Source organism: Nothobranchius furzeri, chromosome 11 (genome assembly GCF_043380555.1).
Source record: "Nothobranchius furzeri strain GRZ-AD chromosome 11, NfurGRZ-RIMD1, whole genome shotgun sequence".
In the NCBI taxonomy this organism is placed as follows: domain Eukaryota; kingdom Metazoa; phylum Chordata; class Actinopteri; order Cyprinodontiformes; family Nothobranchiidae; genus Nothobranchius; species Nothobranchius furzeri.
The window spans coordinates 71,553,714-71,576,069 of NC_091751.1; the positions used below are offsets into that span (position 1 = coordinate 71,553,714).

Genomic DNA, 22,356 nt, shown 5'->3' on the forward strand with positions numbered 1-22,356 from the left:
TCGATGGTAGATTTCGTCAAGGAGAAGCTTGTTCCCACAAAATCCTTCAACAACCATTTGGCAACATTTTGGATTTAGTTGCTGCCAATCATCTTCCATTTCCTCACTATTATGTGACTCCACCCCTTCAGTTGGTAGTACACATCTTAAATCAACATGAACATTGGCAACCCACATACATCTTTTTTCAAACACCTATTGTGTCGATACATTGGTCCATCCATCCATCCATTTTTGGCCGTTTATCCGGAGTCAGGAGGCGCACACTTCCCTCCCCTTCCCTCTCCCCAGCCACTTGGGCCAGCTCCTCCAGGAGAATCCTCAGGCGTTCCCTGGCCAGCCGTGAGACATAGTCCCTCCAGCGTGTCCCGGGTATGACGCTGGTATTTTACACACAGACCCCAGGTTGGGAACCACTGGTGTAAATCAGTAACATGTGGCTGACTCTAGAACTTGTTGCTTTAGCTAGCAGACTGGCTGTCAAATGAGAGCGGGCCGGCTACCTATCTGAGTATGGATGAGAACCACCGTCCTGTGAAGCTTCGGAAGGTGGTGCTGGGATTCCCCTGCAGCCCAAACCAAACAGAGTTCAAGTTTGACTTGTCACTCAACTACAAGATGGCGAACATCATACAGACTTACTCCGATCAGAAGCCGACACTGGTGGTGGGTGGAAGGATGCTGTTAACGTTACTGCTTTACCATTTATGGTAAATGATAAATGACCCGCACTTTTATCGCGCCTCTCAGAGTAAGGACTCCAAAGCGCTTTACACTACAGTGTATCATTCATCCATTCACACACACATTCACACACTGATGGTGATGAGCTACGATGTAGCCACAGCTGCCCTGGGGCGCACTGACAGAGGCGAGGCTGCCGAGCACAGGCGCCACCGGTCCCTCCGACCACCACCAGCAGGCGAGGTGGGTTAAGTGTCTTGCCCAAGGACACAACAGCAGAATTCTCTGTCCGGAGCCGGGATCGAACCTGCAACCTTCCGATTACTGGACAACCCGCTCGCCCTGTTGAGCTACTGCTGCTGCTTTATGGAGAAAAAACCATTTCAAAATGCTAATTCAGAAAAGAGGAAGAACAAAAATCAAACTTATTTTCTCTGACTTGTTTGAACACAGTAAGCAAATTACAATATGAATTCAAAAAAATATAAATTTAGTTTTTTTTATTAATTGAAAGTGTGATTATTATTTATGCATCCACATTTAGTTCCCATTGAATCCTTTAAATTCAGAAATATTAATAAAAGTTCTAGTTTTTAAAAAGTATACATGTATTGTTCATTTTATTATGTAATTCTATAACGATGTAACAGTAATAGACACTAGAAAATATCTGACGAAATTTTGAAAGAGGCCTGCCATCTGGCACAAGATGTTAGCCATGTGTCATTAGCCAAAATAGGAATTAAGTAGGGCTGAAACAAATCATTGAATGGTTCGATTCATTAAATTCCTCGATTCATTTTTTACTGATTCAAAGCTTCCTTAAATGTGCGTACCACAGTCTGACCACTGGCGCACAACGTGGTGATCTGGGTGCTGTGGAGGGAAATAGAGAAACCAGCAATCCATTGTAAAAGGCAGAAACGGCCCAAAGTTTGCGCTCAAGAGTTAAACTACGTGCAACATTGCTAATGCTAAGCTAGCACGCTCACGATCAAGTGGGTTTCAGAAAAAACACGATGGTTGTGAATTCCTAAACTCTACGAGCGGAAAAATTTCCTCTCCGTTCTGTTTATTCTTGGATGTCTTCAGCTGCAGCGGTATGGAGCAGAACCGCAGCACCTACCTGTAGGTTGTTGCTGCTGAGATTCAGCCACAGCCTATATGGCAAGCTGTTGTAGCATGTAAGTTCTCTCTTTGAATACAATTTAGACTGGATTATGTTGCCAACCCGTACATAATAAAATAGATATGCCATCATTACATCGGTGCTAGTATAAATTAAATGTTATTAGCATTTCCAGTAGCTTACTACTGAACATGTTAATGAGAAATTAAATTATACTGATTTTGGCTATATTTAGATGTGTTATTTTGACTAGGATGAGTGATATTAATACAAACCTAAAATGTTACTGAAATGTAAGTCAGATTGTGTTCCCTAAAATATAACTATAAATTAAAGCTGCAAGCAGCGTCGTTCGGCCCTCGCAGCTCCGCGCCGCTCCGGTCTGCCGTCGCACCAGTGCACGTCTGACAGAACAGAAACGTCAACCACCCCGACACCAGAAACCGCGAATGGCCTCCTAGTCTGCACCTCACCCTGACTCAGCATCCCCTCTGAGCTCACCATTAAATTGAATATTAAGATTACGGCGTTACGCCAGAATTCGCCATGGCATCAAAGCCCCTCCCTTTCTGGAAAGCTATCAGATCTGAATGGTCATTACAGCATCATGAAGACAGTGCATGACCTTAGGGTCATGTTGACTAAATTAGAGGGGACAAATATGGGCATTTCAGCATAAAAAATAAATTCCTGTAGTCAGGGGGCGGGGCTTAGGTGATGTCAGCTGTCCACATTGTCATTGTTTACAGATATGGTCAATGATCACACAGACAAAGTTCGAAAAAGATCTGATCATGCACATGGGAGTTATTAAGTCAAGTAAAGTAATGGCGAAAGGTCAACGTTTGAGGCTTAGCCACGCCCACACCTTTCAACTTTTGAAAAATCCGACGGTTGAATTTTTTCCCCTATGTCTTAAGAGTGTATTGCAGAAGTTTGAAGGTGATTGGTGAAAAGGGCGACGGAGCATCACTCTCCAAACAATGTGTGCGAAAACCACTAAATCACGTACTTGCACCAAAATGGCCGACTTCCTGTGCGACTTTACGCTTGGCTCCAAGAGACTTTTTTGTAGGTCCTGAGACCCCACATTAGTGTACCAAATTTCGTAATCCTCAGTCAAAGCATGGCTTGGGGCTGAAAGTTTTAATGGCTCTAGGGGGCGCTATTTAAGAATATAGGCCACGCCCACAAACTTCAGCTGTCTATTTCTCTTGGAGCTCAGACTAGGATCACTCACCAGAAGTTTCGTAGCAATATCACGATAACTGAAGAAATGAGACAAACGTATTTCCATGGCGTGATGGCGATTTTCGCCATGGTCCCAAAGCCCCGCCTTTTTTCAAAACCTGCCAGTACTGGAGACCAAGTAACCTCAACTTGTCTACTGCTGTTTGCCACAGAATCCTGGTGATTGGGTAAAAGGAGTCCAGTAGGGAGCTGTGAAAAAAAGAGTAGCGTGGCGACAGGTCAAAGTTTGAGGCTTAGCCACGCCCACACCTTTCAACTTTTGAAAAATCCGACGGTTAAATTTTTTCCCCTATGTCTTAAGGGTATATAGCAGAAGTTTGAAGGAGATTGGTGAAAAGGGCGACGGAGCATCACTCTCCAAACAACGTGTGCGAAAACCACTAAATCGCGTACTTGATCCAAAATGGCCGACTTCCTGTGCGACTTTGAACTTGACTCCAAGAGACTTTTTTGTAGGTCCTGAGACACCACATTAGTGTACCAAATTTCGTAATCCTCAGTCAAAGCATGGCTTGGGGCTAATAGTTTAAATGGTCCTAGGGGGCGCTATTTCAAAACATAGGCCACGCCCACAAAATTCAGCTGTCTATTTCTCTTGGAGCTCAGACTAGGATCACTCACCAGAAGTTTCGTAGCAATATCACGATAACTGAAGAAATGAGAGACAAACGTATTTCCATGGCGTGATGGCGATTTTCGCCATGGTCCCAAAGCCCCGCCTTTTTTCAAAACCTGCCAGTACTGGAGACCAAGTAACCTCAACTTGTCTACTGCTGTTTGCCACAGAATCCTGGTGATTGGGTAAAAGGAGTCCAGTAGGGAGCTGTGAAAAAAAGAGTAGCGTGGCGACAGGTCAAAGTTTGAGGCTTAGCCACGCCCACACCTTTCAACTTTTGAAAAATCCGACGGTTGAATTTTTTCCCCTATGTCTTAAGGGTATATAGCAGAAGTTTGAAGGAGATTGGTGAAAAGGGCGACGGAGCATCACTCTCCAAACAACGTGTGCGAAAACCACTAAATCGCGTACTTGATCCAAAATGGCCGACTTCCTGTGCGACTTTGAACTTGACTCCAAGAGACTTTTTTGTAGGTCCTGAGACACCACATTAGTGTACCAAATTTCGTAATCCTCAGTCAAAGCATGGCTTGGGGCTAATAGTTTTAATGGTCCTAGGGGGCGCTATTTCAGAAAATAGGCCACGCCCACCAGATGTTCACATCAGATCTTTTGGGGGGCCGGACTAGGATCACTCACAAGAAGTTTCGTGACGATATCTTTGGAAATGACGAAATGGGAGGCAAACGTAAGGCCAAGGCGGTACGCCTGAATTCGCCGCGCCACCACAGCCCCGCCCTCTGCCGAAAACTCCCATAAAGTGACGCCAAGCAACCCCCACTTGTCTTGAGTTACCAGCTACAAATTTGTGGTGATTAAGTGAAATGGGGCAATTTGGGACCTTTCACAGTAAAACTTGATCTTTTTGGTCCTGAGGGGGCGGGGCTTGTGTGATGTCATCATCCGACCTTTCAATTTACTTTGTGGGTGGATGACGAATGACCACAGAAAGTTTGGTAACTCTATTCCATTCAGTTATGAAGTTATAGCAATTTAAATATTTTTGGCGAGTAGTCAAACTTCGAGGCCTGGCTCCGCCCCTTCAACATATACGAAAACTCAGAATCCTTATCTCATTTTGTTCGCCCATCCCTTCTGAGCAATTTTACACAATTTTTGAGACGATCGTGCGAAAAATGATCGAGCAATCCAATCAGAAACGGACCCTAAAAACGGCAAAAACGGCAAAAAATCGCCATTTCAACCCAAAATGGCCGACTTCCTGTTTGATATTGACCATGGTTGCAAGAGACTTTTCTGTGCGGACTGTTGAGTACTACAAGTGTACCAAATTTCATAACTGTACGATAAACTAAGCTTTATGGAGAGGGGTTTTTTTCACTTTGTAGGGGGCGCTGTTCAGCCATTTTCTTTGCGATTTTTTTGGGACCTTTAAAATATCAAATTTTTCACCAGGCCTGACAAGTGTGCAAAATATTGTGAGTTTTGGGGTATGTTAAGGTCCCCAAAAAGCTGTTCAAAGGGGGCACGGAATAACAAAAAATAATAATAATCAGAGCAAAAACAAGAGGCCTTCGCAGCGCTTTCGCTGCTCGGGCCTAATAAAATAGCACCAATTTAATACATTATGTTGACCCATTTATAATTTTGTTGTTTTATGTTCATACTTTAGCAACAGACCACTGTCTCGTGTCACTTGATACGTCGTCAAATAGAATGTTCAAACATTCGATAGCTGCAGCCTAATGGTCTCGACACACGGGAGGCGACAAACGACCGCGATCAGCGAAATTTGTCGCTGTCGCTTTTATTACCTGTCACACAGGAGGCGACCCGCGGCAGCGGCCAGCGGCAAAGCCATCTACGCGTTCTGTTCCATGGCGAAATCGAAATTTCCGTTGTTTTGTTTGGCTGTGTCAGGTTGGAGGGAATTAAGGTTATTTAAGCGGTTCAGAGTTAAAAAAGTGGTAGATATGATGTTTCACAAGGTGCTGCTAGAGTTATGTGAAATCTTACTTCTGATTTTACTATAAAACATAATAATAATCAACTTCTCCTCCATGTTTGCTCGGAGGTGTACGGAGCATCCTGTCCGCTCATTGGTCAGTGAATGAAACCTCCGCTGATTGGTCCTCGTCCGAGCGACAGCGATGAAAAGTTGAAAATGTTTCAACTTTCTGGGATCGCGTCGCTGGGTCGTACGTGCACGACACGTGCACGAGTGCAAACTTTCACACGCACGTTTTTCACGTTTCGCTTGGTAGGAGAGAGACCCGCGATTATCGCTTTGTCACGCATGTCTCATTGAAAATGAATGGAGGAGAGGCGATGTCGCCTCCCGTGTGTCGAGCTCATTAGAAGTATTGAGCACTGACGAGACGAGAAGCGTAAACCAGTGAGGCGATTCCTTTCCTGTAGGGGACTTGGGTTTATGAGGAAATTAGGAAACATTAAAGTAGTTAATTTACTAATAACCAACCAATTTGTCCAAGTACATTTTAAACATTTAATTCACAGGAAAAGAAGTGTCCATTTAGCATAAAACGTAGTGCAGCTCAGTGACTGAGGTTGTGTGTTACACGAGGCCTGGCAGCAGTTCACATGGAATAATGAACAGGTTTAACCAGGGATAAGAATTAGCCTACTCATCACTTATTACTTCTGTTCAGCTGCCTTTTTTAGCATTAGTTTGCAATGAGAGTTCTCTGAAAGAACTGTACAAAGATAAACCAATTCCAAATCAATCAGGTAAAATGTCATGGTAGTATTCTTTAGTATAGAGCTCTTGAAAATACAGTACTTTTTACAACTCTGGGAATGTGCTGGCTGGGTAGTCGTGGGATATCGAAGTGCCATGGAGGGCTTGTTTTTACAGCATTGTGCTGAATTAAACTGATGAGTCTCTTTCTGGTGGTGAGAGAAAGCTGAGCCATGTTCCCTCATTTTAAATCACAAATCAAATCCTTGATGCAGATAACTGGACGTGTACGTCTTGGTCAGGAAGACAGCTCTGAGTGGTGGTCGGAGGGACCGGCGGCAACAGTGCGGGACTAAATTTACCTTCTTTCACGGGATATCTGCTGGTATTACCAAGTTGGCTGCATCCTGTCATGAGGGAGATAGGCCACTGATTCACGCGATGATGGTACCCCGTCCCTCGACCTAGAAGACAGACACACAAACACTGAAACTAAACTTCAAAGCCTGAGGACAGTTAACAAGATCTAGATGTAACCGTTAGCTACATACGTGAGCAACAGAGCAAACAGGACAGGTAAACCAGGACCACGTGTTGCATTCTGAACCACCAACACTATGTTGCTAAGAATGAAGAGAAAATACATAAGCTAGCAGATATTAGCTTATTGAGCACATGCTTCAAAAAGCTAAATAACTGTAAAAATATAAAACAGAGCTAACCCCACTTCTGCTTCCTTTCCCTCCATCTGCAGAGACCCGTCAGTAATCCACGGAGACCCCGCTGGTCACACCATGCTAATCGCTGCTAATCATTAGCACATCGACCTCGTAAATTAGCTTCACGAGCACATGATTTAAACAGCTAAATACCATAAATCCTCTAATACAGGCCTGTATTCAATTAACGGCCGGGTCTCACATTTTGGCCGGAGTCGGCGGAGGTGAATAATGGCCGGTCTCTTATTGTGGCCGGGTGGAATGTGGTAACAAGCAAGTACGGGGGCGGTTGTGTCATCGTCTCACTTTTGATTTGCCAGCGATAGACCGCGAGGGTAACTTTAACCGTGCGGAGACGAAGAGGAAATTTGATATCAAGTTCAAAGAGAACGTGCTGATTATGCTGCAGAACACTCTGGGGAGCAGTAGGGGTTGTATGAACTAGTCACTAGTCGACTTCACTATAGTGACTTGTTATGCCTGCCATCGACTAGTCGCTGTCACGTGATAATGACCGGCAAGATGCAGCCCTCGGAAAAGACAGCAGCCTGCTGTCAGCAGGTGACAAGCTCCTGCGCGTCGGGGGGGCAACGCGCTATGCCAGAGCATCGGTACTGACACGCGATCGTTCATGTCGGTTCATTTCCTTTAATGTTTTCTGTCTTTTATTTGCGCCTGATGTGTTTCGCTGCTGTGGAGCGGGGCGCATCACCTGTTTTGTCCTCCGGTGACGCACCGATCACTGATGCGGCCGCCAAGCAGCTCGCACTCCGCTGTTTTAGCGGTCGGTAGATCTTTTAGAGCTGCAGTTCAAAGGTAACTCATAAGGTGAATATATATGAACCCAGGTAGCAGTTTCTCTTTAGGATTGAGAGGAGATGCAGGAAGATAATAAACAGACAGGACAGAAAAATAGTCAAATAAAAACAAGTTAGTTTTTGTACCTGCTGGTTGCAACAAACAGACACCATTGAAGGTAATCAGAAGTGAGGAACAGAAAATGAAATAATTATTTTAATGTTTAGAGCAGCAGGAACTCTTGAGAGGCTGCAGGCGCATCAGTGAGTTTGCGGCCACTGCACAGGGGGAGGGGGGAGAGGGCTGAAGCAGAAACTACCGTTGTTAAAAGAAATGTGTTTAACTTTGAAAATGTGGGCGCAATTTTAATTGTCAAAAACTCCAGCGAACCATTAGTTCATTTTGCTCAAATAGAAATAGAGGCCTGCCTCTAATACTGGCCCTCCTTCCAATAAAGGCCTGGAGCTTGATGAGCTTGAGTCAAATACAGGCCCGGGCCTGTATTAGAGGATTTACAGTAACTGTAAAAATAGAAAACAGAACCAATCCTGCTTCTGGCCCAGTCCCAGTATCCACGCTACACCCCACAGTCCTAGAAGGAAGTGCCCAGTAAAGCTTCGAGTTTGTAGCACACAAGTGTGCAGATAAATCCTAAATTGGGACATTGAGCATTTCATCATCGATTAATAAACATGCCGGGATGCCCATGGGGATTCTGGTCACTGTTTGTGCTACTTTTTAAAATCTTTATTAACTTTCAAACAATTATTTGGCAAAATTTGCATTTACTGTTGTCCATATTAAGTCTTAGGCCCAATCTCAATACTTGCTCTGCACCCTGCGGTCTTCAGCAAAGTGCACTTGGAGAAAGTGTGCAGTAGGCGTCGAGTGCGTAGTGCACAAGTGTGCAAATGATTGCAGAATTGAGACAGGGAGCATTGCGTCATCGATCACAATGCATGGCGGTATGCTGGTCGCTGTGATACTTTTTTCAAAAACCTTTATTAACAACTTTCAAACAAACAACAAAGCAATTTTTTAAATAAAATTTACTTCATTGCTGCTTTGTCTAAAGCATTCAGAGCATCAACTAATCGTCCTAAAACAAACTAATTTCATTAGAAAATACATATTTTCAGAAAAGGAACTTGAGCCTTTTCTCCTGCAGCAATGTCTTGTGGGTAATACCCTTGCCCAAGGTCCGCATCGCTGCAGACTTGGGTGAAGTGCAGATTAAGGGTGCAATGGGGGCGTGGTCAACTTCCGCACTTGAGAATCGGGACACCCTACGCACTCGCACCGCTGGCCGGGAACGCGCAATTAAAGGGTGCAAGTGCAAGTATTGAGATCGGGCCTTAGTGTGAAACATGCAGCTGGATAAATATCATTAATTTCTTTAATTTTGGGTAAAGGAGGAAATTATAAAAATTTGGTTTTAATATTGAAGATCTGATTTTCCACAAACATTCCAAATGGTTCTTTTTCCTGACTGGAAGGGGTAAATTTCTCTATTTCATTTTTTATCGCAGCATTTTATTGTTGTTGAGACGATTATCGGTATTTATCCATGATGTGAATGTTTGAAACTAAGGTTTAACGTGGACCGCAATAAAAGTGAATTTTGTCAGATTTGTTAGTTTGAAAGTTGTTAATAAAGATTTTTAAAAGTAGCACAAACGGCGACTGGCATGCACTGTGGTTAATGACACGATGCTCGCTGTCCTAATTCGCCAGTTATTTGCACACTTCCACTTGAAACCTGCACACTTCCTCCAAGTGCATTTTGCTGAGGACCGTAGGGTGCAGGGCGAGTACTGGGACTGGGCTTGAAGCTCCTTTCTCCTCTGAATGACTTCCACGTCCTCAAACTGGTGCACCAGAGTTTTTTCCTCCCAGGGAACGACTTACAAGGCATTCATTCCTACTAGAAGCCACTGCAAATGTATTAAAAATATGAATAAGTGCAACTTTTAAAAATGTCTTAAATGCTTTTTATAGTTTTGCTCGACAAGAAAAGGAGTTCAGCAGTCTGCTGCAGTTCTGGCCAAGGATGCCCGATTCATCATTAGCTCTGAACACAAACAAAGGTCTGGTGGTCATTGTACACCTGCAACATTTAAAACAGGGGTGTCAAATATGCGGCCCGCGGGCCGAATCCGGCCCGCAAGCGGGTTAAATCCGGCCAGCGAGATGGTTGTGTAAACTTTATTTTCATACTTTACAATGCAGAGTGAAAATAAACGTATCTTTGTGAGCAAGTTTTCTCTGTAATGAGTATAAATAAAACAAAGCTGCGCTCAAGGCTCACACAAGAACTTGAATTACATCCTGAAGATGGCCGCCACTCAGGATGTGATTCTGATGTTGATGTGCTGGTGAAAGCTAAAAGATGTAAAGTAAAATGAGTCAGATATACTTTAAGTGCTGCATGAAACTGATCTTGCCATGTGATCTGTAAGCTCTTTGAATCACTAAGGAACGTTTTTTCATTTATTGATTTTTAATGTTTTTCAAATTTTCAAGTACACTTCAGGTGTTGTACTATTTTGGATACACTGTCCTCAGGTTCCAGCTTTGTTTTATATTGATTGTATTAAAACAAAGAAAACAATCTGAAGTTGTTTTTAATTTACGGTCCGGCCCACTTGGGACTAGCTTTCCCTCAATGTGGCCCCTGAGCTAAAATAAGTTTGACACCCCTGATTTAAACACAATAATTAGTTTTTGTCCAAGAATATTTCCCTCACATCTTTCCGTTTGACTCTTTTTATTTACTGTAGGTTGATGAAGTATGCTAGCTCTATTCTGGATTCTAAATTAAAAGGTAATGTATTGAAATCCTCTTAAACCACTAAATTTCTGCTCTATTGTCTGAATGAAAGCCCAACATTTTAGTCTGGTTCTGAAGCGCTGTGTCCGGCTCATTCCGTCATGGGAAAGTCGATGATTTCAAACACTTTACATAACTTTAGTGGTTTGGTTGGACTCCAGATCTGCTGATGTTGGGAATCGGATACCACCATGCAGGAGTTGGCTTGTCTGATAGGAAGCTGATCGAAGAGGCCTTCGCCCTGGGAGACCTGCCGGTTCTTTGTAAGGATAAATACGAACTGATCCAAGGTGGAAAAATCATTTTGTGGCAATTCAACGAAAGGGATTTGATACAATTTCTGCAATTGTGCTTTCTATTAGATTGATTATAATAATTAAATAACTTATTATAGAAGGAAAGGCAGTCATGTTCCAAACCAATCAATATAAAAATAATAGAAATAGTTTTAATGATTTCTGTTTCTTGGATTATGTCATCATTTGATTACCGATAATGTTTTTATCCCTCCCACTGTCTTCATGGGTGACCCCGCGAGGGAAGTTGACCATTGAGCAGGATTGATGGTTTATCCCTTGAGGTCCACGTGGACCTTAAGGGATAAACCATCAATCCTGCTCAATGGTTAACTTTCTTTGCGGGGTCACCCATGAAGACAGTGGGAGGGTTAACGGATATTCACTGATCTTACTTTTATGGTAACTTTGGTACATTTGTAAAAGAAAAGCAAAGAAAATGACATCATTTGTACAAAACGACATTGTATTTGGTCCTATTTGAATCCTATCAGCTGATGTAGCGTTTACCTATTCTAGTTACCACCAGGACTCTGGCCATGGGTGTAAACCTTCCTGCTCACCTGGTGGTAATCAAGTCCACAATGCAGTACATTGCAGGCTCCTGCGAGGAGTACGGTGAGGCAGACATCCTGCAGATGATTGGCCGAGCTGGCCGCCCCCAGGTAGGATCGGGATCCTGAGTGTTGTGTAAGATTCACTGCATTTTCTAGGTCAGTGAATGTCCTCTAATATGTCATGTAGACAAAGAAAAGGCTGCCCCTAAACACTAGCCAGCTTCGCTTAAAGAATGTAAACAAACTCAAACCTTTGGTTTAATCTCTAGTTTGATTCATCAGCGACGGCAGTGATCATGACCAAAGTCCAAACCAGAGACAAGTACACGAATCTAATGAATGGGATGGAAATCATAGAGAGCAGGTAGCTTAGACAGCACCCTGGTTCTTCACGCCCACCCACCTTCGGTTGTCCTTTGACCTATTTGTAAATTCCTCCCCCAAGGAGGGGCTAATTCTGCGGTTCAGAAAGTAAAAGTAAGCTTTGCTGCCCTAGCTTGCACGGCCACCTGGTGGAACATCTGAATGCTGAGATTGTTCTTCAAACCATCAGTGATGTCAACATGGCTCTAGACTGGATCCGCTCCACCTACCTCTACATCAGAGCTCTCAAGAACCCCACACACTATGGTCAGAGTGTCACTCGTAGGTCACCGTCTAGCAACTGTGGACAGCTGCTTATGGATCCACCTCTTCACTTTTCCTCAGGTTTCTCCGCTGACTTAGACAGATGTGGCATTGAAGCTAAATTACAAGGTGAGCACTTCAGTCTTTGTGAATTAACATCCCTGACAGGATGTTTCTCGAGCAGGTTTGCTCTCTGTTTAAACTTTAGTTTTGGTTTATTCATTAATCTCCCTGTAGAACTTTGTCTGAAGAACCTCAATGCATTGTCGGCCATTGATTTAATCCGTATGGATGAAGACATCAACATCAAACCAACAGGTAGAGCAGGGTAATTGTTGGGAAGTGTTTGATTTGGGTTATATGTTTTTATTGTCTGTCATATTCAATGATGTCAATTTAATGTTCATGTATTTAATGACTTTGCTGGCAAAGGTTCTCAGTCATCCAGCTCATGGTAATCCAAAAGGGGTTCGGATGAAGGCAACTGGACTTCTTTGGTTTCTTGAAGATGCTCCGCTTCTCGTCCAAGGAGCTTTGTCCATTCTGACTGGATGAGACGTGAAATGTCTTCAAGAAATCAAAGAAGTCCAGTTGCCTTCATTCTACCCCTTTTGGATTAATTTCTGATTGAACTTGTGTTTGTCCTGATAGAGGCCGGCAGGTTGATGGCGAGGTTTTGTATTGCTTTTGACACGATGGAACAGTTCAGCAAAGTTGTTGGCACCGAGAGCCTGTTTGATCTGGTAAATCTGTCTTTCATACAGTTTTGTTGTGAAGATATTGCTCAGTGTTAACCTACCCAGAAACCCCTACTGTTTGTGAGCAGGTCAGTCTGGTGTCTAAGAGCAGAGAGTTCAGTGACATTCAGCTGAGAGTGAATGAGAAGAGAGCTCTGAACACCCTGAACAGGGACAAGAACAGGAGAACCATCAGGTCAGAAGGACTGCGATCAGCAGGTTCATGTCTGCCATAAGGCATTACGCTCAGATCTTTGTAATTTAGCTTTTTCCTTATCCTTTCAGATTTCCTCTTGAGGGAAAAATTAAAACCAGCGAGATGAAAGTGAACTGGTAAGTGGAAATATTTAGTGGTTTTGTTACACACAGAATGTCTGCTGCAGAAAGGAGCTTCAACAAACTCCAGATCTGTCTGTGAACTCTTGACTTGAGTTTTTCAGCTCTGATTGTCTTTAATGGAGCATCAGTACCTTAATTCCTCATAGCAAAAAGTCCCGTTTATTCTAATAAAACAGATTATAAATGACCTGTATTTATGTAGCACCTTCTAGAGCCTATGACCCCCCAAGGCACTTTACAACACAAACATTCATTCACACAGTGGTCTTGATGAGCTACATCGTAACCACAGCTGCCCTAGAACACACTGACAACCCTGTACCGGAGGTGTGACGGAGTCATTGCTTTGCAAGTCACAAGTCTTTCCAGTCAAGTCCAAGTCCAAGTCGAGTCCAAAGTCAATGATGTGGAAGTTCAAATCCTTAACTTTGAATTTTCAAGTCATAATCAAGTCATCTTTCCAACTTCAATTTAATGACGATAATAATAAAAAAAATTCCAGAAATAAAGTTTCTTAAAGCTTCATTTATTTGCTCAAACAAACAAAGTGAAACTGATTCTAAACAAAGTGCTGCTGCATTCAGCAGTACAACATCAAACCCAGATTTCTGTCCATGTCGGGACACTTTTGTGTTAAAATATAAAATATGCTCAAGTCATCATCAAGTCAACAGATGCAAGTCGATTCAAGTTGCAAGTCATTGGCGTTCAAGTCCGAGTCAAGTCGTAATTTCACTTCAGGCACTCGAGGAGTACAGACACTTCCCTCTTTCGCTCCCTTATCTTTTTTTCTCAAGGCTCTTTGTCCTGTCTGCCCTGCCCACAGAGCGCTTCTCTGCATTTCTTCTGAAAAACACTATTTTTACTAACCATGGATTTGATAAACTGGTCATTCAATGCGATCAATAAGATTTTTTCAACAATGAGAACGGAGCAGGGGGCTCCCACATGTCTACAGGGGACACACCCGGTGGGATATATGCTGGATTCCTGGAAGGAGTGGAAGATCATATGCCTCTCCCAGCTGTCCATTGGAGATATCGAAGATGTGTGGATATTCGGCCTGATGATCACTTGATTTCTTCTGATTGGAGTGGGAGGATACTGGTTTTCTGGAAATTTGGGAAGACGGGAGCGACTGGAGGGCGACCCGCACCCACGGAAAGCACCTTCTGTGTGGAGACTTCTCAGACTGGGACGTTACTCGAGGTGAATCGTAAGCTGGACAATGTTCTAGCTGCGATACCGGTATTAGTGCGCAAAATGGATGTCATCTCTGAGAGAGTCACCGGACGGTATGGACAAATTAAAAAACCCAAAATTGGCTTCACTGAAGGACTGGAAATGATCAGTTTAAAGACTGAAGGCAGAGAGGAAAATTATCTCAGCCTGACCCAAACAAAGTCTTGTTATCTGAATCTGACGCCCCGGTAGCCTTGAGCTGCAAGCAACTAAAACCCCCACGAAGGAATGCTGTGAAAACCCGACCTACACCCCCCCCACCCCCACCCCACCCCCCACCTTCGGTTTGATGGACTTCAGCCTGGCGAGGTCATCAGCTGGAGGAGTCAATGTGCTCTTTGCTTCTCCCAAGATCTCCCTCCCACCTGTGACTGTACAGTAGATGAGCGCCGTAGATGGCTGCTCTTGCTGGGGGAAACAGGATCCCTGGGATTAATAAAGGATTGATTGATTGATTGATTGATTGATTGATTGATTGATTGATTGAAGTCTTTATAGATTTTATCAAGTCAAGTCAGAAGTCATTAAAATAATAACTCAAATCTGACTCGAGTCCAAGTCATGTGACTCGAGTCAACACCTCTGCACTGTACACAGGAAACACCGGTCCTTTGACCACCACCAGCAGGCGAGAAGAAGAAGGCGATCTTTAATTTAGTGCTTCTCAAGATAAAAATCATGAGGCGCTTCACAAAAACAAAATAATTTTAAGTATAAAAAGATTTTAAAAATGATTATTAATATGTTTATATTTATATTTATGTTTATGTATTTAGCAGACGCTTTTGTCCAGCGACTTACAAGTGATAATCGGCATGTAGCCCTTGAGGCTAACAACAACAATTACAACAACAACCAATTTCCAGTCAGTCATAGGTGGCAGTGAGGCAGCATGATGAATCATGGAGAGGAAGGAACAAGGAGTGGACAGTAGAGAGGGGGGACGGGTGCAGGGAGGGTGCTAGTTAAGAAGATGCTCTCTGAAGAGCAGGGTCTTCAGGAGTTTCTTGAAAATTGAAAAGGAAGCTCCTGTTCTGGTAGAGCTTGGAAGGTCATTCCATGTTTGTGGAACGATGCATGAGAAGAGTCTGGATTGTCCTGAGCGTGGTATAGGCACTGCTAGCCGACCATCCTGTGATGACCGGAGCGGCCGGGCCGAGACGTAAGCCTTTGCAAGAGGATTCAGGTAGATGGGAGCCGTACCATCTCGGACTTTATTTGCTGTAGCGGAATATAGTTGATATATTCTTTACACTTTTATTACATCCAGAGATTAATCTATGAACTGGGCCCTTATAATCAGAAGAGCTTGTTTTTACTTCAGGGAGTTTTATTCAAACACTTTGTATTGACTTAGAGACAAGAAAAGAGAGAGTTGGGATCGTTTAAGAATCTTTAATTTCTATAATTATAAACTCAAACTATCACCAGGACTAACTCTATATGATGGATGCATATTGATTTGAATGTTGAAGTGTTGGTGTGTGTGTGTGTCAGTTCAGAATCTCCAGCTGAGGCAGGCGGATCTGGGTGTCAGATGTTTTGACTAACTACCACGAGGACTTCAGGAGGAAGAGGCATGAAACGCCATCTGCCGAATCTACGTACCGTGTAGGAGACTCCCGTGGTCAGATCAGGAATGTCAGGTCCTCGGACCTTCCTTGGTACTGGAACTGATGAAACAGTGTTGCAGCACGACAAAACCCGTCTATGGATAGCTCCCGGTAGCAGCGGCAGGTCTCAGCGCGTTCAGCTTTTATTTTGAAGGAACCGTCGTCTTGTTGATAAATGACAGAATTTTCCAGCTTGACAGTTCTCAGCTTAAAAGTAGAAAATACAGCTGGCCAGTCTGCAATTCACTTAGCGATGATGGTTTTGAGAGCTGGTTGGAGCTACGTTGAATCTCTGATGGAGCTCAGATGGAACTCAGATGGAACAGAAGTTAAAATGGCGTTGCTCTGTTTTATTAACTTAGTTGTTTATAATTCTTAGCCAATCGGAGTGGACAGATTAAATAAACACTACAGAACTCTGCCCCGCAACAGACCGGAGTTTCTGATTGGAATGAGCGAACAATGTGTCCTGTGTTTACCTTGTGTGAATCAGGATGTCTGGCATAGTTCCTGTTATTCAATAAACACATAAATCATTACATTGATTTCACAGATCAATCACCTGATTATTATTGACTACCATTTGTTTTGATTAGCTTTATTAGAAATAAAGTTCTTTGTTTAATTAATGAAAAGCGTTCTTCGTCCTTCTTCTGTCTTCTCTCCTGGAATGTAAACACCAAAAGCAAGCACACGACCTTGGCAATTCGTGCACACTGTTACTGTGGAAAAGGGCAGCTGTTAAGGGCAGAAAATAGCATGTTCATGACGCTACAATGCTAGTTTTAGCAATTTGAGTTTGATGCGTGCTGCTAGCGGTAGCCAGTGGAGCTCAATGAACAGAGGGGTGATGTGCTCTTTTTGGCTGATTGAAGACCAGACGCGCCGCTGCGTTCTGGACCATTTGAAGAGGTCTCACAGTACAGCCTGGAAGACCAGTTAGAAGAGCATTGCAGTAATCGAGGCGGGAGATGACAGTAGATTGCACCAGGAGCTGGGAGGCATGTTGTGTTAGGTATGGTCTGATCTTTCGTATGTTATACAGCGCAAAGCGGCATGAACGAGCAACAGAGGCAACATGATCTTTAAAGGTCAGGTGTTCATCAATCACAACACCCAGATTTCAAACTGCCTTTGAAGATAGGAAGTCATTTTGGATTGAGATATTGTGCTGTATGGATGGTTTTGCTGGGATGACAAGTAGTTCAGTTTTAGAGAGGTTCAGTTGGAGATGGTGGGATTTCATCCATTGTGATATGTCAGAGAGACAGTTTGGTATTTGTGCAGAGACAGTGTGGTCGTCCGGTGGAAATGACAGATAGAGCTTGGTGTCGTCTGCATAGCAGTGGTAGGAGAAGCCATGTGAGCGAATGATGTCACCCAGTGAGGTGGTGTATATGGCAAAGAGAAGAGGTCCTAGTACAGAGCCCTGGGGGACTCCTGTGCCAAGATGGTGCACGGTAGAGGATTGTCCAAGCCAAGATACACTGAATGATCGTCCTGTGAGGTACGATTCAAACCAGGCATGTGCTTTCTCTGTGATGCCCATGCTAGAGTGTGGACAAAAGGAAGCCATGGTTGACAGTGTCAAATGCAGCCGATAAGTCGAGCAGGATAAGCACTGAGGATTTGGCAGTCGCTCTAGCTTCTTTTAAGGATTCAGTCACTGCTAACAGAGCAGTTTCAGTGGAGTGGCCCTTTTTGAACCCAGATTGGTAAGGGTCAAGCAGACAGTTTTGTGAGAGGTATTCTGTGATATGCTTGAAAGCCACCCTTTCAATGATTTTGGACAGAAAAGGGAGGAGAGAGATAGGTCGGTAGTTCTCCACATGATTTGGAGGAAGAGATGGTTTTAGCAGCGGTTTAACCTGAGCATGCTTGAGAGGTGGGAAATGTACCGGATGTCAGTGAAACGTTGATCACATGAGTGACTGCTGCGGCTACTGTAGGAGCAATAGCTTGGAGCAGCTTAGTCGGAATGGGGTCCAGTGGGCATGTAGTAGGGCGGCTGCACGTGAGAAGCTTGGACACACAGTTCTCAGTGAGAGGGGAACAAGAGGAAAATGAAGCAGTAGGGCCTGAGATGGTTGGGCTTGAAGGGGTTTGTGGTAGCGAATGTTCAGGAGTGGCCAGTTGAGTAAACTGTTTGCTTATAGCTGCCACTTTGTCAGTGAAGAATGAGGCATTGATCACATGTGTGACTGCTGCGGCTACTGTAGGAGCAATAGCTTGCAGCAGCTTAGTCGGAATGGCTCTTTGATGGGAACAGGTTGCCGACCCCTGGTCTATGTCTATGCAGGACAATAAAGTTTTGAGGTTTTACTTCTGGAGGCAGAGTTGCAATGACATGCGCACTGCGTTGCCCTAGCACCAATGTAAAACAGAAAAGGCGGACAGGGACTCAGGGCCAACATTACCAGTAATCAAAGATGTACCCGTTACATTTAAATCGGATGTCTGGGCTAATTTCGGTTTTGGTGATCCTGGATGTGAAAGAATCACTTAACACAGTATTTGTTTACTATTTTTAAGTTCAGTAATATTCTATCTTAAAGCTGCTCTACCGAAAACATTATTTCTTATATTATTTAAGTAATTATAGGCAGCACACTTTAAACATTATTGCTCACTATAGTGAATAGATGAATGTTCTGTTTTTCAGGGATTTTGAAATCAAAAAGAAATTGAAAACTATTCTACTGCTTTTATTAAGTAATGAACATTTTTGTGTGAAGAATCGTGATTCATTTCAGACTCAAATTGAATCGTTAGGCAGATAATCGGAATCGGATCGAATCGTGAGACAGGTAGAGATGCACACCACTAATATTTAGAGTATTTTAAGATCTACTAAGTACTTTAAAGTTATCAATGCTGCGGTTGGGTTTGTGCCGTAAAGCCATTCCGTGTCGTATTGCCTGTTGTAAAGTACTCCACAATGTTGCAAACAGCTGCGGCGCTTGAAATAGCGCTGGCGGCCATCTTCAGCGGAGCGGTGCTTCTGGGACGCGGCACTGCGCTCCCCGTGTGCCCACTCTCAGTAACTGCAACGGCTTGTAATTAAGAGGACGGCGCGGCGCATCTGTCTCCGCTGTGCCCCCGGCTTAAGTGGATTTTGCATTCAAACACATTCAGCGCTACAAAATGTATATCCATTACAGCAATATAACTGGCAAAAGAACATTTACAAAGATTTGAGAGTCAAAAACACAGACCTCATCGCTTTACGCCATCATGTTTCCCAGTCTTGAAAATGTCCTGATAAAGTTCTGGAAAATAAATTCAAGAAAAGAGTGGGAGCCCTGCTAACTTTAACTCCTCTGCACCATCGCCCACTATCTGTTACCATGGTGACACATGACACTGCTCCTCCTCCTGGAGTTTCTCCTCACAATGAACCCACCCAGAGTTTTCACATATGCTGCTCCTCAGGCCGTCTGTGTTTTTATTATCTTCTAGCTTGATTCAGGCTCAGATGAGTTCCATCTCGATTCAGGATTTTGGACTGACTCAGGACACAGCAAAGATCTTCAGGATTGGGATGCGCATCAGTAAATGTATGTATGTATGCGACACACAGGAACACGCTCTGTTGGCCACTTGTTTCCTAAACTTGTGTGTTTATCCCAAAAGGCCTGTCAGAGTTCCTGAGCCATCGATCCGAAGCGGTTTTTCCTGCCCTCCTCAACTCTCTGATCCTGGCTAAGTGCTTTAGAGCCAAGATTTGGGAGAACTCACACTTTGTCTCCAAACAGCTGGAGAAGATAGGTGAAGGAGAAGCTGTGCTGCTGCTATTTCTGTTGAATGAATGCATCTGCTACTCCTGACATTTCCTCACATGTACAGAAGTTTCTAATCATTTAGTAACAGCATGCTGTGTTTCAGGCCAGACGTTGTCAACAGCGATGGTGAACGCTGGACTCACAACCTTCAGCCAAATAGAGCAAACAAACCCCAGAGAGCTGGAGCTGGTCTGTCTGTCTAATATTTCAAAATAAAACTTTTTTTTTATATCTTAAAGGAGCCATATCATGGGAAATCCACCTTTTGGAGCTTTTTAACCATGTAATGTTATTTCCTTATGAAAAATACTCCCAAACTCGTTTCATGCATTGTCCTGTCTCAGCTAATAATTTAGAGTTTTAATTTGAAAAGACTGCAAAAGCCTTGATGGAAACTGAGTTATCAAGCCCTCCCCTCCCCTCCCCCTGAAGCTAGTCTCGGATGTTAGCCACCAACGCCCACCTTCTCCTAGCTGCGAGCATAGATGGTAAATGGTAACTGGCCTGTATTTGATATAGCGCCTACTAGAGTCACGGAACCCCCCAAGGCGCTTTACAACACATTCAGTCATTCACCCATTCACACACCCATTCACACACTGGTGGTGATGAGCTACGATGTAGCCACAGCTGCCCTGGGGCGCACTGACAGAGGCGAGGCTGCCGAGCACTGGCGTCGCCGGTCCCTCCGACCACCACCAGCAGGCAACGTGGGTTAAGTGTCTTGCCCAAGGACACAACGACAGCGACAGACTGAGCGGGACTCGAACCTGCAACCTTCCGATTACGGGGCGAGCACTTAACTCCTGTGCCACCGTCGCCCCCATAGAGCAGTTGGTTTCCTGCTGCAGTTGAGAATGGGACCTTCATGTCACAGATGACTGCTTTAAACCTCCGCCGGTACCAGGGCGGATGTTCTGACTTCTGCACTGGGCACAGGACACCGCCGTAAAAACCACGTGTCCTGTCTACAAACATGCACGTGCTGGCCAGCACGGGACATGTGTGTTGACTTGGTACTTACCTGGACACTTTAACCACTGGACCACCAAGGCCAACACAACAGCAGACTTGCCTAAAACACTGCACGTTGTGTTGGAGCAGGTGTGGGCGGAGCTTCACTGAAACACACCGCTTCATCTCCGGGTATAAAATCAGGCTGACGAAACCAACTCATTTTTAAGATAAATAACTCATATCTCAGCAGTGCCAGCGGTGATATTTGACCATGTACTCCACCTACCTTTGCTCTCAGAGGTTTAAAACAGCACGATCTGGAACCTCTAAGTCGTTAAAGGCAGCTGAGCTGATTGGCTGAAGAACAAACACGTTTGGTTGTGAGATCTTTTGGTTTATGTGTCCTTTAGCAGCTTTTTAAAAATCTCTGCTCTAAAGCAGCACTTCATTGTTATAACATTAATAATTATTACTACTGTTGTACATGCTAGTACGTAGGCTGGGATTGTACAGATGTCTTACTATGAGCTCCTCCTGAGTTCTGCTATCTGAAGAGACTGATAAAACAGCTGGATGTAACTTTGTCTGACTTTCTGAGCAGATTCTGAACAGACATCCGCCCTTTGGAAACCAGATCAGAGATTCTGTCAGACATCTCCCAAAGTACAGCGTTACTCTGGAGCAGGTAAACAGTGACGACGGACACAAGAAGGTCCCTTTCTGACGCAAAAACGAACCCAAAGCACCAACGAACTTAAATATTTCTCAGGACAACAAAAGCAGTAGCAGTGGATCGGATTTGTGTTCTCTTGCTGCTGTTGAATCTCTTTATAAACGCTCTGAACACCTGAAGCTGTGGTGATCTTTTAGCTTCCCAGGTTCGGCAGTGACACAGCTGAGGTTGTGGCCAGGGTCAACCTTAAAAACCAGGCTGATCTGCTGTCCAGGAGAACCGCTCCAGGACACCACTTTGTCTCCCTGATCATTGGCGACGCTGACAACAACGTCGCATTTCTGCAGAAAATCACGTGAGGAACACTTCCACGTGTCACCTAAATGTGCTTTAGTCACTGAATTAGAACTGTAGCTTTTAGCGATGCATGAATCCAAACTTAAGCCGCTTTACAAGGAATGTTTTCATTCTTGCTCACAGAGACTCCATGCTGCTCAAAAGTGGCAGCTGGTCCAAGAAGATACAAGTGGCAAAACCTGTGAAAGGAAATGAGATCAGTGTCCATCTTATCAGCTCAGATTATGGTGAGACACACATACTTTGACATTAACACACAGAAATATGAGATGGCCACCACAGCTAATCCTTTTTAGCAGACAAATGTGGCTATGACCTAAAATGTGGCATGATAGTTGCTGACGGTCATTTACAACCTTTGCTTTGATTGCTAACTGTTACTGGGAACATTGCATGAATATTAGTTAAACTGGTTAAAATGCTGTTGGTTAATCATTCATACGCTCATCCAGGTTAGGGGAGGTGCAAGTTGACCCGGGGTCCTCCGGCC

General features: G+C 43.9%; 1 protein-coding gene across 8 annotated transcripts in view; it reads left to right on the forward strand.

Moving 5' to 3' along the window:
* Positions 1-22,356, forward strand: part of hfm1 (helicase for meiosis 1) — a 68,857-nt gene that overhangs the window by 18,963 nt on the left and 27,538 nt on the right. For all 8 annotated transcript variants that reach the window (XM_015976057.3, XM_015976056.3, XM_015976058.3 and 5 more), the window contains exons 12-29: positions 466-666; positions 9,855-9,943; positions 10,637-10,680; positions 10,848-10,949; positions 11,502-11,647; positions 11,809-11,903; positions 12,036-12,169; positions 12,248-12,295; positions 12,404-12,484; positions 12,818-12,909; positions 12,993-13,099; positions 13,189-13,236; positions 19,557-19,654; positions 19,731-19,865; positions 19,983-20,068; positions 21,438-21,521; positions 21,707-21,864; positions 21,990-22,093. In XM_015976057.3, the coding sequence (XP_015831543.3) occupies positions 466-666; positions 9,855-9,943; positions 10,637-10,680; positions 10,848-10,949; positions 11,502-11,647; positions 11,809-11,903; positions 12,036-12,169; positions 12,248-12,295; positions 12,404-12,484; positions 12,818-12,909; positions 12,993-13,099; positions 13,189-13,236; positions 19,557-19,654; positions 19,731-19,865; positions 19,983-20,068; positions 21,438-21,521; positions 21,707-21,864; positions 21,990-22,093 (1,852 nt within the window). The remainder of the gene's footprint in view (positions 1-465; positions 667-9,854; positions 9,944-10,636; positions 10,681-10,847; positions 10,950-11,501; positions 11,648-11,808; positions 11,904-12,035; positions 12,170-12,247; positions 12,296-12,403; positions 12,485-12,817; positions 12,910-12,992; positions 13,100-13,188; positions 13,237-19,556; positions 19,655-19,730; positions 19,866-19,982; positions 20,069-21,437; positions 21,522-21,706; positions 21,865-21,989; positions 22,094-22,356) is intronic.